The sequence below is a fragment of the Typha latifolia genome, chromosome 11 (genome assembly GCF_019914945.1).
Source record: "Typha latifolia isolate L0001 chromosome 11, TyphaL0001v2, whole genome shotgun sequence".
NCBI lineage: Eukaryota > Viridiplantae > Streptophyta > Magnoliopsida > Poales > Typhaceae > Typha > Typha latifolia.
The window spans coordinates 3,275,677-3,295,851 of NC_133096.1; the positions used below are offsets into that span (position 1 = coordinate 3,275,677).

The 20,175-nt window shown below is 35.2% G+C and overlaps 1 protein-coding gene across 5 annotated transcripts in view; it reads right to left on the bottom strand.

The window, feature by feature from the left end:
* The window catches only part of LOC140797820 (fanconi-associated nuclease 1 homolog), a 64,683-nt gene that overhangs the window by 36,539 nt on the left and 7,969 nt on the right, over positions 1-20,175 (bottom strand). For all 5 annotated transcript variants that reach the window (XR_012110725.1, XM_073151493.1, XM_073151492.1 and 2 more), the window contains 5 exons: positions 20,023-20,144; positions 2,575-2,645; positions 2,406-2,493; positions 2,128-2,268; positions 1,835-2,058 (listed from right to left, as the gene is read on the bottom strand). Coding sequence is in view for 4 of the 5 variants with exons in the window: in XM_073151493.1 (XP_073007594.1) it covers positions 1,835-2,058; positions 2,128-2,268; positions 2,406-2,493; positions 2,575-2,645; positions 20,023-20,144 (646 nt within the window). In the remaining variant the exon portion in view is untranslated. The remainder of the gene's footprint in view (positions 1-1,834; positions 2,059-2,127; positions 2,269-2,405; positions 2,494-2,574; positions 2,646-20,022; positions 20,145-20,175) is intronic.

The following is a 20,175-nucleotide window of genomic DNA, read 5'->3' on the forward strand; positions in this document are numbered from 1 at the left end:
GGCGGCAACGTCGGCGAACAGAGAAAGATGGGATGATGGATGTGAGTGACGGCTAAGGCTAAAGAGGAGGAAGATGACGATGGGTTTGGATTGGGTTGGTTTGGATTAAGTTAGGGAAGTAGATAAGATAGGTATTTATCTTAATATTAAGGAACTAATTTTCAAAAATTATGGAAACTAATCCCTAAAATTATGGAAACTAATCTCTAAAATTATGGAAACTAATCCCTAAAATTTTGGAAACTAATCCCTAAAATTTTGGAAACTAATCCCTAAAATTATGGAAACTAATCCTTAAAATTATGGAAACTAATCCCCAAAATTATGGAAATTAATCCCAAAATTATAGAAACTAATTTCCTAAAATTACGGAAAGGTAAATAAGAAAAAGAAGAAAAAAAAAATATCTTCTAAAATTAATTTCGAAATTTTCGAAATCTAAAATTAAAGATAAAGATGAAACAAACTGAATTTCGGATTTTTTTTTCTCTTTTTTTTTTTTAAAATCTAAAACGGGGAAGAAAATCTATTGAATAAAACTTACTTGTGATTATCTCCTTGTGATGGTAATGGTTTATTGTTTTCCTCCTTGAGGGTGATCTCCTCGCGTAACTCGGATCCGGATCCTAATGTTATCGGGCGACGGATCTCGTAGCGATCTGGTGTTCGTGGAGCGATTGATCTGACGAAGAAAAGATGAGGCGCTACGTAGAATCCAGGCGGTGGAGCGTCCATAAACTAGGAAACGATCCGCTCTGATACCAAAGCTGATGCAGAACGTCTTGATTGTAGAGTTGAGAAAAAAAAGTAGGGAGAAATAATCAAACCCGAGGAATCCACCAATCGGGGTGTCGGAATCCACCGACGTTGGAATCCACCAACAAACACTCAATAGGCAAAAGCTCTCAAAATATTCATTAACCCATAAAAGATGATTACAAGCCTTTATATAGGCCAAATAAAGTAAAAGATAAAAGACGAAAATAGCCCTAGAAGGTGACTAAAAGACAAGATGAAAAAAATAGCCCTAGAAGGTAACTAGTCACAACCCTCGTTAAGCCAAAGGGCCACGAGTGCAGCCCTTTTATGCTTACGAGAATAAACGTGACAAAAAGTGATGTCCCCACTAGTGACTCAATCCGACCCGGTTCACATCAAAGTCATATTATTCAATCAAGTCAAATAATCCAAAAGAACCTTGGTTTTAAAAGGCAATGGGAATTTAGTATACATTTTTTACATTATGCATTGGAAATGAGTCATTAATTTTTTCTGTGCATATGAGGGTGATTCTATCCTTGGTTTAGTAAAATAGACATAAGTTTCTGAACTGTATTTTGTGTCAGAGTACTCAATGCCCTTAGCATGGAATAAAATGGTAATATAGTGCATAGCTCAACTAAATATGGTCCATAATAAATCTGTGGATAATTTCCATATTTATTGCTTGAAAGGAAGCGACATGTATCAATCAATAGCCAAGCTTATTCAACATCAACAAGCTGTATGGAATCTGGGGCTGCCTTTGATCAGGTTCCTAGGAGGATTGAATTATTAAGACTGATGGAGATTCAGAGAGTTCACTCACCAAATTTTATATTATAAGAATTGAGAGAAAAAAAAAAACATTTGGACAATGTAGTGGGAAACAACTTGGGTTTTACATTCATAATCACCTAGTCTTACAAGCCCAACAACAATTTGTTCCCTGTATTTAGAGCATTTGGTCTTTATACTTAGAGAGCTTCCTAGCTATCACCAAGATTTCCTAATCTCTTGATCTTGTGGTTGTATCAATAACTCAATATACTAATGATTAGAAGGATCAGCTTACCTATGTTCGCGTTCATAGACAGAAACACCCACAGTAAGCACTTTTGAGTAGACCCATGCAGCCGAAAAAACTGAAAAGAATGTAGGACGAGATTCAGAAGTCAAAGGAGCTTGTTCAATAGAAATAGTGCCCATGCGAGTATCAGATAAAGAGATACATCTTGACACCATTTCCATATTGTTATCATCTAGAGATTCATCCATTATTTGTGCCACTTGAATAGCCTGTTGCAATAGCAACATAATGAGTAAGATTGACAATGAAAATTTTGCCAAGTATGTAAAAGATTTTACCTCCTCATATTCAAGGAAATTACTTCTACGCTGAAAAATCTGATGAGAAACATGGGACATGTAATCTGGAAACTTCATCAGTCCAAGATTGACTAACAAAAAGGAAGAGAGATCTTGTTCACCGTTCAGGAAAAAGAGTCTCTGCAAAAATTTATAGGAATAATAAATAATCCAAGAAGAGGACATGTATTACCACAGAAGCAGATAAATACACACAACAGAAAAATGATACTGAAGAACAAGGATAAATCTTTTTTAAAGGGGCATCCTCAGTCCACCTGGATACGCCACAGAACTTCATCACTCGTGGAAGAAATTCTTACACAGGTTCCTGTCCGTCCCAGAGTAATCTTTGGTAGCAGCTGGCTGCAATTTCCAAATAGGTAAATCTACTTTGGTGTTGTGAGTTGTGACTTCACTATGATAGCAAGAAAAAGATTTAAGTACCATTTTCCATTTTTATATGCAGAAAAAAGAACAGCGACAAGCTCCTTTCGACGAGTGCATTTAATGCCCTCCTGAAGACTCAAGAGATCAGAAAGAAAGAAAACAGAAAGATAAAATTAGATAGACATATTAGAGAGCAAATGCCAGAAAGGAAAGAAAACGAACCACACTGCTTAGTTAAGAACTATTACGTGAGAATGTGAATCATATAAAGATAACAGTAATAACAGGCCATAATCCTGCATCAAGGTTCAGCATTAAGTCCTTATTTGTTTTAAGTGATTATGGATGATTTAAGTAAAGATCTTCAAGAAAAGGTTCCCTCCTGTATGTTATTTGCAGATGATATCTCTCTCACTAATAACTCTAGGTTAGATTTGAAAACTAAGGTAGAATTACGGGGTATACATAGAATCAAAGATGAATATATGGACTTCAATTTTAGTAATTCAAGAGAATAAGATGCCAAAATGATGATACTTGACAGACAAGACATACCTAGGAGAGAAATTTTCCACTACCAAGGATCTATTGTTCAAGGTATATCCCCAATTTTTCCTACTATGACTCCATAATATAATAGAACATATTCACTAATTGGCAATTGTTCAGTAATTAATAGAGTAAATACATAGTTGAAAGTAAAATGATGGGGAGAATCTGAAAGTCATATAAAGTCGCCAATTTTAACCCATTTAATAAATTTGACATTAATTTTGAATTTGTAAAATTTGGAGGAAAATTTGGGAGAAACCAAATTTTCCCTTTGATTCCTACATTTTGAACAATATTTTTAGCACCAAAATATCATATCTATATAAAATGACTTACAAATAATAGATCTAGCAAAATTAAGCTAAATCTACGATTTACAGTATTGTACACCCAAATTGGTTTCTAAAGTGTAAAATAAAGGAAATATTAAAAAAAAAATTATAACTTTGATAGGATTTGAAGAAAATATCCTAGACCTCGTCTCTTTCCCTCTTCTCTTCCTCCTACCCTCTATTTGGGAAGGTGTTGCCACAAAGAGAGTTAATGGGGTTTCTACACATAATAGGTGCCAATGATGTGCTCGTATCGCTCGATACCAGCGATAGCTCATCATGGATCAGCACGCCTCAGCACGGACTGACACAAGGGATGCCTTTGGCACCTCTCGTGTCAAGTGTCATTAAGCCATTGGCACAACAATCCTTTGGTATGAGGCCTAACTCACATCCTTGTTGTCTAATTTAGTATGAAAATTTTAGCAACGACGAAGTAGAAATTTCTTTCTTAATCCAAGAAGAGGGGAGAACACATCATGGTTCACAAGAACGTAATTGGGATTTATGCATAAAAGTAGATCTTGCTTCTTTTAATGATAAATTTCATATTGAAGATTTTCTTGACTATATTTCAAAGATAGAACATTTTTATGGCTAAATAGAGATTGAAGAGGAAAAGAAAGTTAATGTAACATCCCATACCAAAAAAAAAGAATCTGGTATGCGCACGTGCAAGGCATGTGCCACTACCCCCTCTTTCTCCCTTTCCTTCTCTTTAGTTTTCATTTTTCTTTTCTTTTTAACCGCCGTCGCCACCATGTTGTGAGAGCTCTACCGCCTCGCCGGAGAGTCACTAGATGACGCCGACCCTATGGAACGAATTGTCGGAGCGTCCTCTTTAACCAAGTATGAGTAATTTGAGTTTAATAAAGTATTTAATATTTTTCTCCTGTTTTCCTTTCCTCTCAATTTCGTTGAAAATTTGGCCCGCCGGTGGCCTCGTGCCTCCCGGCACCAGTCCCAAATATTTCCCCTCACCGCCCCCTTGCTAATGATAACCTTTGTGTCGTCCCGTTCCTCGGTGGAGGCTATATGTGATAGCCTTCCCTCGTCGATGTTTGAACCAATTTCCAACCATCATCACTAGCATCTCCTCCCCTTGGCCATTCAGGAAGCTTCCCCTCGGCGAGCGGGAAGCTGATGGCACCTTCTTTGGGGGCTCTCATAGCCCGAGCGACATTGTGGACCAACTCCATAGCCGCCAACCATGGAGGAATCTTCCCCCCTCGCCGACGACCACCCTAGCCGGTCACCCGTGTACTATGCACACTCCCCCGACCTGAGAGAAAGGGGGGGCAGGCATGTGTTGATCGACTACCGACGGTGGTGTTCACCAACAGCTACTCCCCTCCTCCTCGGCTTACTTTGGGAAAGGAAGGGGGTGATGTATAGTTGGGCTGAGCTAGGCACGGCCCAGCCCAGCACAAACTTGGGCCGTAGGTAACTCAACCCAAGTTGTGGTGAGTTGGGCTGCGACCCAGCCCCATTCCTTGGTGGGTTGGGTTACGGGCAACAGCCCACTTCCTTAGTGAGTTGGGCTGCAGGCAACCCAGCCTAAGCCTAACCCATATCTGTTGCGGATTGGGATGTGGCCCAGCCCATATCTGTTGTCGCTTAAGCTGCGACCGAGCCTAAGTGGCAATTTTAGCTAGTCTGGGCTTTGAGCCTAACCTTTAGGTTAGTTACAGCCCAACCCATTGCTTTGGGCCTTAGGCTAGGTAAATAGATTAGTTGATATTTAATTATTTTAATATAATTTGCTCATTTTATTTAATTATTTTTGTCAATTTGAGTCTCAATTATTAATCATTTTTAGAGGATAGTTTTGATTAGTTATAATAATTGTTATAAATCAATATTAATAAATGATAATCATATTAAATAAGGTTATTTGCACCGAAAACTTGGTTTTGATTTGGCAGGCCAAGGTCATTTTTAGTTTTTCTTGCACTTGAGGTTTTTTTCTTCCAACTTTGTGCTTTCTGTCATTTAGTGCCTCATTACATGTTGATGGGACACTATAGGAGAGAGAGAAATGACTCTTTATCTTCTTCTTCTTTTCATTTTTTCATGTTGCTATTAATTCTTCTTCTTCATCACATAATCTTTTCTATTTTTTATACAAGTCTCTAATCGCTCTTTAAATAATAAACTAAGAGACTAATTAGAGATAGTTTAAACTGTGAATTTTTGTCAGACTTTCATACTTAAATTACGAATTTCGTACTTAAACTATAGATTCTTCATTCCGCTATAGATATATTTCGAATCTGAGAAAACTCCGAATAAAAAAGTTCTAGATCATAATGTCATAGATTTTATCTAATTGGTTTCATAATTTTTGGACTTTAAATAATTATCTTGTGAATATTTTTTTAAAACTGTGCACAATTGAAATTTCATAGTTTAAGTACGAAATTTATACTTAAAGTGTGAATTTTATACTTAAACTACAAAATTCTAATTCTGTGGACAGCTCATCTAGAACTTTTGTATTTGGAGTTTCTTCATATTTAAAATTTATTTACAGTGAAACGAAGAATTTGACAAGAAATTCATAGTTTAAGTATGAAATTCATACTTTAAGTACAAATTTCGTACTTAAACTACGAAATTTCAACTGTGCACAATTTTAAAAAAATATTCACAAGATAATCATTTGAAGTCCAAAAATTATGAAACTAATTAGACAAAATCTATGACATCATGGTGCAAGACTTTTTTATTCAGAGTTTTTTAGATTGGAAATATATTTACAGCAGAATGAAAAATTCATAGTTTAAGTACGAAATTCGTAGTTAAAGTATGAAATTCTGACAATAATTCATAGTTTTTTAAGTATATATTGTAATTTACTTGTAATATTAGATTAAGTTATATTTTTGAAACATTGATCAAGGAGTTTTTATTTATTTAAACTATCTCTAATTTGTTTATTTGTAAATTATAATGGTGAAATATATAAATTCTACAATGTAAAAAAAATAACAAAATTTATTAAAAATTAGTAAAAATTGTTATTATATTTACGAAAGTGACTAATTAGAGATATTTTTTCTATACAAGTCTCTCTAATCACTATTTAATAAATACAGTAAAATACTAATTAGATATAGTTTTCATACTTAAACTACGAATTCCATACTTAAACTACGAATTTCGTGGCAAATTCTTTGTTTCACTGTAAATAAATTTCAAATATGAAGAAACTCCAAATATAAAAGTTCTAGATCATAATGTCACGGATTTTATCCAATTAATTTTATACTTTTTGGATGTCAGATGCATATCTTCTGACTATTTTGCTAAAATTACATAGAATTAGAATTTCGTAGTTTAAGTATGAAATTCATACTTTAAGTACAAATTTGATACTTAAACTACGAAATTTCAATTGTGCACAGTTTTGAAAATATATTCACAAGATAATTATTTGAAGTCCAAGAATTATGAAACCAATTAGATAAAATCTATGACATCATGATCTAGAACTTTTGTATTCGGAGTTTCTTCAGTTTCAAAATATATCTATAGCAGAATGAAGAATTCATAGTTTAAATACGAAATTCATAGTTTAAATATGAAATTTTGCCAAAAATTCACAATTTAAACTATCTCTAATTAGTCTCTTAGTTTATTATTTAAAGAGCGATTAGAGACTTGTATATAAAAAAGAAAGGATTAAAAGATAGAAAAAGGAGCAGTAGAAGAAGAAGATGAAGAAGAAAAAAAATTAGCAGCAACATGAAGAAGATAAAGAAGATAAAGAAGAAGATAAGTACGGGTCATTTCTCTCTATCTCTTTTATAGTGTCCCGTTAACATTTAATGAAGTACTAAATGACATAAAAGGCAAAGTTGGAAGAAAAGTAAGAAAAAAGCCTTAAGTGCAAAAGAAACTGAAAATGAACCTAGCTTGCCAAATCAAAAACCAAGTAGATTTTCGATGCACATAACCCTATTAAATATGCTTTAATATTCAATAATTTAATTAAATGCTGTCTATTTTTAATTTACTTTCAATCGACAATTATTAGGGGAATAGTGATCATGATGATAATTGTATTTAACAACCTTTAATAGTGCATCATACTGTCAAAATTAATATACCAACTCTACCTAATTAATAAATGTAAGGATTCTTAGGTAAACATACCCCAAACTCGTAATAGCTATCCGTGGATTAATTAAATAATTAATTTAGGTAGCCTTGTGCTTATGTATATTATTTTCATTATCGAGGTAGATTCATTATCGAGCGAGAATGATCTGTGACGCAGTTGGAGTTGATTAACTTAGAAGTAATAATAGGCAAGTGAATTCTCTGTAGTCTAGGAATAGTATAATATTGAAGTGATGTTTTACTTTATGTGTTTATTATATTCATATCATACATATGTAGATGTTTATTTACTATTCAGCATAATTATATTTAATTTACTACTTCATAATTATTCATGGATTATTGGAGCATTTTTTATTATGATATCTTCGATATACATGTCTTATGATTGATGATATTAATCACTGCATCACTTGCACGTATTACCATGTAGTTAAGTTTCGTCTCGGCACTGCCCGTTTACCCGCTCAGCCGAGGGTCAAGGGATAGAGTGTATATTTATAACATATATTTATATCAGCCAATGCCTTAGGTCGTGAGGTCAAGAGGGGACTATCGGGCACCGTGTGCGCCGGTTTGCGCAAGCATAACACTGTACGTACAGAGACTAGACACTAGATGATATGAAATTATGACGTAGGGTCAAGGCATTACCACTAAATATCTATCTCTCCTCGATGTTTGAGATGATATGTGAGCCTATGTTTATTATGTGAGGATGGCTCTTTGAGCATGTTATGATAATTATGGCTATGACTCAGTGTGAACTTGATATAAATGATTTGATAGTTTAAATGACATATGTGTTATTTTATTAATACATGTGAACTATTAATATGAACATATTGCATGGACACAATTCTATGATAATGTTGGCATACATATGTATCATGTGACATCCTTCGTTATCCTATTTTTAAACTGTAGAGATATATACTTGCTGGGCTTTATTCTCACCACCTTTTGGTAGAAATATTTTTCAGATAAGTAGATGACCTTGAGTTTTTGGAGGAGCTGGTAAAAATCTAATTATATTTTCTTTATTTGTTTTAGTATTGTAAAATAAGTTTTATAATTTCAGAACCAGAAAAAAAAATATTTGGGGGTTGAGAGAGGAGGGTGCACGTGCTCTGCACATGCAGCCCCTCCCCTCTCCCTCTCCCTCTCCCTCTCCCTCTCCGGCACACGACGAGGCGCTGATAAGGGGGGATTTCATCTAATCCGAATCTGATTAGATTTGATCCTCTTCTAATCTATAAATTAAACCCTAATCCTCTCTCTCTCCTCAACCCCTTCCCCAGCCTTCTTTTCCTCTATCGTTTTCTTTCTCTTCTCTCTGTCAGAGTCGTCGCTGTGGGATCAGATCGTCGGAGCATCGTCGGAGGATTTAAGGGCCACCACACTCCTCCCCGGTGAGCCCTCTCTCATCCCTCTAGTTTAATTTAAATTTAAATAGGTAAATCAGAAATACCTAATTCATAGAATTCGGCCTCGTCGGCAAATCTGGCCGGCCGGCGACTTCGGGTCGCAACCGCATCGTCACCGGAAGCTTCGTGCTCCAAGCCGGTGTCGGTGATGTCCTCTAGGGAGCCCTCGTGGCTCCGATTGACGTCGACTTCGGTTTCGGCCGTCGGTGGTGAGTTCTCCACCTCGTGAGGACGACAAAGTAGAGAGAGAAAGAGAGAGAGAAGGAGCCGGTCGTGACCCGCCGCCGGCAGAGTCACCGACAACCACTCTATCTAGTTTTCTCTCTTCCTCGTGTCGGACGCGAGAGAGAGAGAAGAAGGGGTGGGTTGGGCTCGGATTTAACCCGAGCCAACCCCCTTTTTCTTTTAAATTCGGGTTGGGTTCGGGTTCAGGTTTGGATTTCGGATCCACAGACAAGACCCGAACCAATTAAATTGGATGGGCTGCGGGCTAAACCGCAGCCCAATCCATTTTCTCGGCTGGGCCTTGGCCCAGCCCGATTAGTTTCTTTTGGCTGGGCTTTGGCCCAGCACGATTAGCTTCATTTTTGGAATGGGCTGGGCCAGCAGTAGCCCAGCCCAATCCAATGGGTAAATTTAAACCCATTTTAGTTCTTTTTGGTTTTTAAATTTTAAAAATATTATTATTATTCAAATTAAAATTTTAATTATTATTTATTATTTAATGTGGTGATTTTTAGTACGTGAGCTAGAGATTTGAGATTTCGGTTGTCTTACCTAGACTTAGGTGAGTAGGTGCACTCACATGTTTATTTTATTTTTTTTCGTAACTTAGTCAGACCATGTAAACTTTCTGTGTGCAATTTATTTATTTCACCCTTACGTGTAAAAATTAAATTGTTGCAATTTCTGTGTACAAATCTATTTATTTCATCCGTACGTGCAAAAATTTAATTGTTATATTTTCTGTGTGCATTTAATTATTATATTCAGTGCATCACCATTCTTCGTGCAAATATTGAAATTTGTGAAAAGAAAAATAAGACTAGTATTGGTACGACTTAGAGAACAGTCCCGGTATAAATCGTTTGCGATTTTCCGTGGTGACTCAAGTCTATCTGGAAGTCCAGGGGAAAGTCCTAAATTAGATCACTGCGGTGACTTTCTTAGGTGACTCTGGTGGGGTTAGGGAACAGTCCTAGGATGAATGAGAAAATTTTCTACGTGACTCTAACTTTTCTCAACGGTTAGAGGAAAAGACAGAGTGTGTTGAACACAAGGTAATATCCTCTGATGACCCTAACCGGATCAGCTATGAAGAAAAGTCACGAGCGTCATCTCAAGGTGACTTATAGTTGATGTGGATCCACAGGGTTTAGACCCATTGAGACACATGACAGTATAAATATCAAAAGATATTAATATGTTGAAAACGTGCAAGGTTACAAGTTGTGACATCTCTCTATTGTTATCATTGATATTATTTAGAGAGCATGCCTATTACATATTGTTATGGATATTATTGCTTTTAGTTTAATTTATTCAGCATTAATATGAATTAAAAATTATTTGGTTTTCGAGTGGATTCCACTCACTGAGCTATAATTGTTGGCTCATGGGTTCTATTGTTTTTATATTTGTTTATTTATTTCAGGTAATAGTCAGCGGAGCGACTGAGTGAGATGTACCCGGACTCCACCTCCACTTAAGATTCACCTATTTATCTTTCCGCTCTTTTAGATTTTATGCTTTAGATTAGAAGTTTTATCCATTTAGTTTAGAGACTCAAAAACTTTAACATTGTTTTATCTTTATTGCAATTAGTTATAAAATTTAATAAAGCTCATTCTCATTTTGTTTATTTATTTTGCCATCGTACACGTAGAGAGTATTAATAAGGCTTCGTGCATCTCAAGCATATTGAGATGCATGGCCGGTCATGATTCCTATTTTGAGTCGTGACATATAATCTAATTATATTTTCTTTATTTGTTTTAGTATTGTAAAATAAGTTATATGAATTATAGCCCCTACGTGGGTATTTGTTTTGATGAGATATATGAATATGTATTTTAGGGCTTGTTGCGGCCTATAATTTAGACTATATTTTGCTTGTCTTATTTGTGAAAATACTAGGTTTTATTCTGTATATTATATACAAATATTGACTAACAGGTCATGCAAAAACTACATGGGTTCTACCCACGTGAAGAGCACGTGTATTTGGAGGTGGGTGTTTCGGTTAAACTGGTGGCAAAAGCTAATAAGAGGAGCTTCCACATGGTGGGGTCAACTACAAATATGTGTATGTTTCCTTCATGCCAACTATATATATATAGTTTTTCCAGCAATATCAAAATAGTCAACAATGAAACAGTTCCATCTATGATTATGTTGTTTAATTTTATAGACTATATGCATTGAAGAATTTATCTAAGACCAAAGCTTTACATGTAGCAAGATTTCTTGAAGGACTCATTCAACAATTTAGTATCAAATCATGCTTCAACCTATCTTCACTCTTAATGATGCAGTTTAGATAGCTACATCGATGGAGAAACAATTAAATCGATCAAGTGAGAGGATTATCCCCTACAATAATTCTCTTATACAACAATTTCAGTAAGTCCATCATTGAACAAACTATGTATCCATGATTCAGTTATTCTCTAGTCCACTGAGAAATCCACTAATGTAATTAAATACCGCCTCTCAACCACTACGTCAAAGAATTCAATAGCATTATTGCCAAAACCAACTGAGAATAACATTGTGTGAAACAACTCATATGTCGCTACAAATCCTATAAAGTGTTACCAATGTGGAAAAGTAGGAACGGTTCAAATCAATGCCTTAAGAGATAACCAATCAATCTCATCGACTACATCAACTCTGGTGATTCAGTTTCTAGTATCCTAGAGGCAGTGTCTAACTAAACCCTTACATATAAAGGCAAATAACTCTCTTGAACAGCGTGATGGTTCACCACCCACTACAAGAAATGCTGGAAGTAGGATAGTTTGCATTATGTATATCATAGATGATCGTGCCAGTAATGGTACGGTATGGCACCCCCCCGTGCCAACCCGTGCAGAGTTGTGCTGGTCTGACACGGCAACGTGCCGGTCATTGTGCCATGTGAAGCACTTTTTTTTAATTTTTCTTATTTTTATTAATCATTATCAAATTAACTAATTAGTTGATCATTTAGAAGGCTTAGATAAAATTAATAGTAATGAGACTCAAGGTTCCCAGTATCGGGATCGGGATCAGTATCAGCCGTCCGTATCAGATCGGACAATTTTTTAATTACATAAAATTCTAAATATTATTTAAAAATACAAAAAAATGCAGAAAAATTTAGAAAAATGTATTAACTTACTCAAAATTTAAAACTTTGATGAATACTGAGCTGATTCTCGTAAATTTCTATAGTCTTCATCCTCATAATCACCATAAGTTTGTGAATAATGATGTCTGTGATCTGATGCTCTAAAAAGTGATTCCATCATACTAGTTATATTGTATGGATCTTATTGTGTGACTTGCGTCTGAGGAGGATAATAACTAACATATGGATCTTATGATGGCTCTAAACAATAAATACTCGATGTACCATAATCATATAAAGCAACACTCTCATGACGACATGATAGGCTACGGAACGATCCCTTCAAAATCTGAATTTTTTTAGGAAGCAATCTGCGCAACCGAGAAAAAATATTCACCAAATATTTCCCCATAGTCAGAAAATTATGAAACAAGTAGAATTGATCCGTAACTCCCTGATCTACATTTTTCGTATTTACGCCCTTCGCAGATTCGAATTGCAACTGGGACGAAAATATGATATATTGCGGATAATAGTGTTGGTGACGGGTGGAGTGGATGTTAGGGTTATGGATGATAATAGAGATTAAGGGGGATGGGTGATGTTGTTTAAGGGATAAAGGCGAAAGGGAAGAAGTGGTCGAGATCCCAAAGAAGAGGGAAGACTCGATAGACGAGGGAGATTAGAAGTCAAGAGAGACCTTGCCAATGGTAGAGGTGGTAGGTTGATGAAGAGGGAGGAGAGAGATTAGTGTAGAGAAAAGATAGAGAGGCTAGAAACCAATATTTCAATAGCATAATGATTTTGACTGCCATCCACACCTTTATAGAGGCTAGCGAACAAGCCAAAATAACAATTATTAACCCTAATTCTAGTGGACTCCCGCCGATCACGTTCGAACGCACAAAAGGCATTCTCTGTCGATGCGAACCTGATGCAGACGTTTGAACGCGCATTTCACATTCTCTATTTTTGCAAACTTGATGTAGGTGTTCGAACGCGACCTACAGAAAATTTAATTTAATGAAAATAAATAACTAATGCAATAAGAAAAGACTCTAATAAGGTGTATCACGACATCACTGATATGTATATATATCTTCAGTTTCTCTATCTTCAATCATTATGCCTCCTTGACTTTTCTCAACAAATGTAGATAGGACGATCTCATTACTAAGTATATCATCAGGATTATGACTAGTACTAGTAGGTATACTATCTCTCGTTGCTGAACGACTCGTACCGATCTCTGCCTTCGTCGTGGTCTCCCCCGATATCTCATCTAACCATGGGTTATCTCTGCCATCTAATAACCTGTCTTCTATTTCTCTGATCCATGGAGTCAAAAATCTTCTTCATTAAAAACATGATTTAAATCAATTAGTTGTTCATTTTTTGCCTTTATTCTTAAATTTCTCTCCCTCAATCTCATATTATAATAACAAAAAACTAACTTCTCCAATCTTTGTCAATCGATTGCATATTTTTGTGTGGATTAAGGAGAAAGTAGTCCAATTTTTTTACACTGCGATGAAGACACAGTTTGACAAAAAAATTTCTTTGCTATTAGTGTCAAATTTGGTGTCTCATCTTATCCATAGATAGACCACAGCAACTTTAATAGTACTGAATTGCGCAGTTCTCAATCTATATCTCTCCATCGGAAATCAGAAATATATTATTACATACTAATTATATTGAAAGTTAAAACTTGAAACAAATAATAATAAAATTATTTAATTAAATCATAACTCACTTCTTTATCGCAAAAGATTTGTTTATGAATATCGGGCTCAAGCCTACTGATTACCTTGCTAATTTCCAACAAGACTTCACTATCATTATTGACATTTGTAGATAATTAAAATCTTGGATTAAGAAAATATCCTGTAGAAATTTAAAATTTATAAGCATTCAAATTTTTAAATATTCATAAATAAAAGTAAATTGGCGGCTGTAGCTGCTGGCGGCTACTACAAGGCCAAAACTAGCCAACCAGCCATAGTCGATCCCAAACCGTTTCGATCGATCCATTTCCAAGAGCCATATTTTTCAAAGTTTCACATAAAGATTTATTTTTAAGTTTCATATATTCTTAATTTTTATAGATCACTTTTGTAATGTAAACATCCACATAATATCATCCTTGTAGCGCATGATGTTCTCCAAGGCTAAAAAATGAGTGGCAAATCTAGTGACGCCGGGTCTAATGATCTCCCTACCACTGGTCATTTGCCTAAGTAAATTAAGAACCCAACCATAGTTATATATAAAATTTGTCAACCTCTGACCTACATATATGACCATATCAATTTCAGGCTCTTTTGCAATATCCTCTAACATTAGATCAATACAATGTGCAGTACATTGCGTCCAATATAAATGAGGTATTTTTATCATAAATAAATTTTCAGCAGCTTTTTAATTGGCCCCATTATCAGTAACCAATTGGACTACTCTTTTTTCACCGATTTCTTGTACCACCTCATCTATCAATTGACAAATATAATCTGCATTTTTGAAATAAGCAGTAGCATCCACAGACTTCAAAACTATTATCCCCATGCCCGAGTGCACTAAGAAATTAATTATATTTCTTCTAATTTGTGTACTTCACCCATCACACATTAGTGTACAACCAAATTCATCCCAATACCGTTTAGATGTCTCAATGTAAGTATGAAGTTCATCTACCTCTGAGTCAAGATATTTAGTAACAATATCATTTGAACTAGGAGACGGAACACCAAGCCCTACTGATTGTATAGCATCCACCATAGTGTGATAATAAGGACTATCAGCTACATTGAAAGGAATATGATTGTAATAGAAAAATTTAGAGATAGCCCTACCAATGTATTTCTTTGCATTTTTAATTCTTTTGAGAGCTATTTTGATAGAAGTCTACGTACGACCCCTTTTTTTGAAGATATGTATCCATTGGTCCAATATTTTCAGACTCTGCTGTAACACCAGGAGTCCTAGGGGTAGAACTGCTGCCTCCATATTCTCTCTCCTTGTATATTAACTGATCTAGATCTCTAAAAGTTACCACCAGTGCTTCTTCTTATCTCTTCCTCTCTTCTATGCATATTTCTGCTTTCTTTCATTTCCCTCCTTATTTGTCTCTCCTCCTCATCCTCCTCACTCTGTTCACTGTTATCATCATCAGTGTGTACAAGATTATGCATCAATTCTTCACGAACCATTGACTCTCTCTGTTTTGTAGATTGTTTATCCTTCTTTTTGCCAATTAGATGAGCCAACATCTGTTTTCTAACTTTCAATAACACTTGAGTGCAAGCTGCTACATTTCGTTGCCTTCCAGCTAAATATTCTTTCAAACGGCTGACACTACCACTCATTTCTTTTTCTATATCAGTTGCATTTAACACGTCTTTTATCTTGCCCAATAGTGTTGCAATGTTGCCACCCAATGTCGGTATCATATGACTTCTCTTTTGGAGCCATTGATATTTTAACTCTGTAACTAAAAAAACATAAACAAAAATTAAAATAAAATATAAAATAATTTAAAATTTATGAAAATTAAAATATAAAACCCTCTCAATTTTTTTTTCTATTTTTTTTGCTTTACTTCCTTCCAGTTTCTACCCCTCTTTGCCTCTCTCAGCCTCTCTCAACCTATCAAGTTCTCAGCAGCAGCAAGTGTGCAGCAGCAGGTGCGCAGCAACACCTGGTGCTACTGCAGGTGTGTAGTAGCAGGTGCGTAATTAAAAAAAAAATGAGAAAGAAAGAAATTAGAAACTGAAAAAAAAAATTCACTTGAGGTCGCTGGAGATCGAGGTCGGCAAATCTTCGTCGGAGAACGTCGTCGAAGGTCGAGGTCACCGAAGATCTACTCAGTCACTAATGAGAAAGAGACCGGTTAGAAAAAGAGAAAGAAAGAAAAGAGAGAGAGAAAAAGAAAGAAAAGAGAAAAGGGAGAAAAAGAAAGAAAAGAGAGAGAGAAAAGGGAGAAAAAGAGACAGGTGGGTGAGGGGACATCAATTATAAATGTCCCCCGGGTCGGATCCAACCCGTTCCCACCCGTTTTCGTCGGGATCGGCCTAAACCAACCAATTGGGATCGGCTGAAACTGAGAACCTTGATGAGACTAGAGATGATAATGATGATGGTGATAGTGATAGTGATAATGACGAGACTCAATCTAGTGCAGTGATGATGGAGATGAGACATGCGTTTCTATTACACAACCTTCTTAGAGAGATATTGTTTTACAAAGGACTTGAGTCTGTAAGTAGCAAAATATCATGAGAGATGCATCCACAGGATAATTTAAGTTCATCATCATAATTACCATCATATCAATCACACCCACCATAGCCAGAACATTCTTATTATACTCTATATCCACAATCTGTATATACTTATAGTGTATCTGTGCCTATCCAGTGACATTCATTCTCGTACATGTTCAATATCTATATTATATCATAGGAAAATTATAATATTTCTATTTATATAAAGACTATGTGTGACGTTACAACGAGCAATATTATCAGTGAATGGATTTTGAAGAATATCGACAATATTTAATGCAACATTCTCGTCTTATTCTTGTTTTGACAAATGAAGCTTTTGATCCTCCTCGTCATTTTACGTTTAACTAGATATTAATTTTAATTATTAAACTATTATCAATTGATATTATGTCGTCAATTATATTATGGAGTATTTAATTATATTATAGAGTGTTTAATCATTAATATTAGTTTTAATGAATGTTTTCAATCATAGTATGTGTTGAATAAAATTTATATTTAACTGTTGGTTTATCTTTAAGGATAATAGTAACCCTATTATTAACTAGTTCATTTTTATTTATTAATTTATTTATTAATTTTATAGTAATAGAAATACATGTCTAATCGAGATAGAATTTATAACTTGCAATCAATTTGCCTCGCAGGCAAAGATCTACATTTGATCCTACTCATATTGGACCTAGTACTCAAGTAGTTTGGCCAATAGTAAGTCAAGAAATATTGAACGATGATGTAGGCACGGGTTTCCAAGGAATACAAATAACCTCGATTTTTTTCTAAAATATGTCATTTACAAAAATAATCTAAAGATAAAGCATTAAAATGTAGGTTTTAAACTTTTAATACATATATTTAAACCAAAAATCAAAGATTAACATATCAAAGACCCCAAAACATTATTAAATATCCTAAAAAGTTTATTAAAAGTATTATAAATATGTGCCAGTGGCACGTAGGGGCGTGCCACTGGCACACAAGGGTGTGCAACTGGCATGTAAGGGTGTGCCACTGGCACGGTGGGGCGTGACGAAGAGTGCCACTCGACACACCCCGTGCCGTGCCACCATTGGCACGGCACGGTATGTGCCACTAGTACGGCAATTGTTGATGTATATCATAATAAATTTATGAATTCACAAGTTTTGTGCAGGCAAGACGAATCAACATAATTTAATAGCATCATGCTCTATGTGCATCGCCAGCTCTAGGGTGTTAACCAGCTAATGGACCTAACTTAATATGGCTAAATTAGAGAAATGCCTTGGTGTGCCATGAAAGGAAAATATTATAAGAAATGAGTGTGTTGGCAATTAGGAAACATCTGCAAAAGTTGAATATAGCTGAAATAAGGATGTTGAGACGGATGTGGGTTTACTGTAAAAGATAGAATTAGAAATGAGTGTACCCAAATAAATTATGGATAGCACCAAAATAGGGTAAGTTATCCGAGAACTGATTGAGAAGTTTTGTGCAAGAGGAAAGGAGAAAATGCACCGGTAAGGACATGCAATTTTATAGGAATAGAAAGCATCTTAATAAGGAGAGGAAGACCAAAACTGAGGTAGGGGGAAGAAGCCAAAAAGACATGATAGCACTTAATATAACAAACAATCTTACATAGTTACATAGAGCTGAAAAGATAAAAATGATCCACATAACCAACCTTAATTTAGAATTTGTGGCTTGTTAACTTTCTCGTTGTTGTGCAATAATAGGCCTCGATATATTAATTTTGCTTAGGTAACTAAGGTAAATTTATATGATGAGTACTGTTGGCTTTCCTCCCTATTTCAAACAAACAAGTATACTGCTCAAAACTTCTTCTCACATGCGCAACCTGACCAATTTCTGATCAACCTAGATGCTTTTCACCCTTGGTGCCAAACCTTAAGCGTTTTACCCGTTTATTTCAGAATATACCGTCCTTTTTGTCAATCATTTATTTACGGCCCATTTGGTTCTTGGATAAGTGTAAGCTGCAAAAAACACAACGGATAAATTGTGAGAACCAGAAGAAAAAAAAAAAGGGCTCACATGCACCAGTGTTGCAACGAGGAAGAGAAGGCCGCGAAATTTTCGGCCAATTCCTAATTGAAATCGGGATTTGCCCTATAAAACAAACCTTAACCTTAAATTGGGGAAGGACTCACGCCGAACCCATCTCCTCTTAACTGACCCTGGTACAATTAGAGATCAGTCTAGGGAACAAACATATATCTTATCAGCATATGATCCATTTAGGTGACTCTGGCGCGCTTAAATAACAATCCCAAACTATATTAGAAATCTCCCTGAAGTGACTCTAGTCTTTCTCTATAGTTAGTGATAAAAACAGGGTAAGTTTATCACATAGTAGAACCTACTAGTGACCCTAACTAGATTAACTATAAGGAAAAGACTCAAGCGCATATCGAGGTGACTTGTAGTTGATATGGATCCTCAGGCACAGTCCTAAATTAAGACATATGACATTATTATTAATATTGAAAGAAATTTAGCATATTAACACGAACCATGTTATAAAATATGATTTACTATGTTATTACTTGTACTGTTATTATTATTATTATCATAAGCAAGCTTAGTATGATTCTCATTTTATATTATTGGACTTGTATTTATTTAAATTTATGTTATGGATTCGAATTTATTTGGATTTTTAATGGGTTCCACTCACTGAGATATTTTGTTTGCTCATGGATTCCCTCTTCTAATATTTCAAGTGCTAATCCACGTAGCAACTGAGGGAGATGCACCGAGACCCCACCTCCAATTAGGATTTTACTATTTTATCTATCGATGCATTAGACATTTTATTCTAAACCATCTGCTATTTTAGTTTGATTGGTGACACATTATCGATTACATTGGTGTTTCTTATTTATTGGAGTTAGCTATTCATAATTAAACTATTGTTATTTTGGGACTGAGTAAAATATTTGTTAAGGCTTCGTGTATCTCAAGTGCATTGAGGTACATGGCCGGATGATTTCAATTTTGGATCGTGACATAAATGGCAAGCCATGAATAATTGAGGTTCTTACCCATGGTTAGAAAACAAGGATGCAATAGTAGTGATTATGATGTAGGACCGTAAATATCTTGGTCTTTGGGAGCATTTATTGAGTCAATTCTAGTTAGGATTAAATTTATTTGGGTTGTTTTTCTACATCTGTCATTTACTTCACATATTTGCATCTATTTTCATAACTTTACTATTGGGTATGTTTTAGACTAAAATTAAGGTCTTTAATATACAGAGGTAAAAGTCCATAATGGATAAAACCCCAGCTTCTGGTCAACTGTGATTAAGAATAATTCTGTTCTTGTTATGTACCAGCATTAATTATGAACATGTAAATAAACAACCAAACATGGAGTCCTCCTAACTTTGAAAATGGAAAGCAAAATGTATTCAAGCACAGATATTTCTAAGCAAACAAACAAACCTTAGGAAGCTCCATTCGTAGAAGTTCTCGCAATTCAGAAATACTTAGCAAGTCAAGAACCTCTTCTATATCATACCCAAATGGATCTTCGGTGTCGCAAAGCAAGTATATGTAACCAGCCACTGCGTGTAAAATAAAAGTCAAATCGCATGA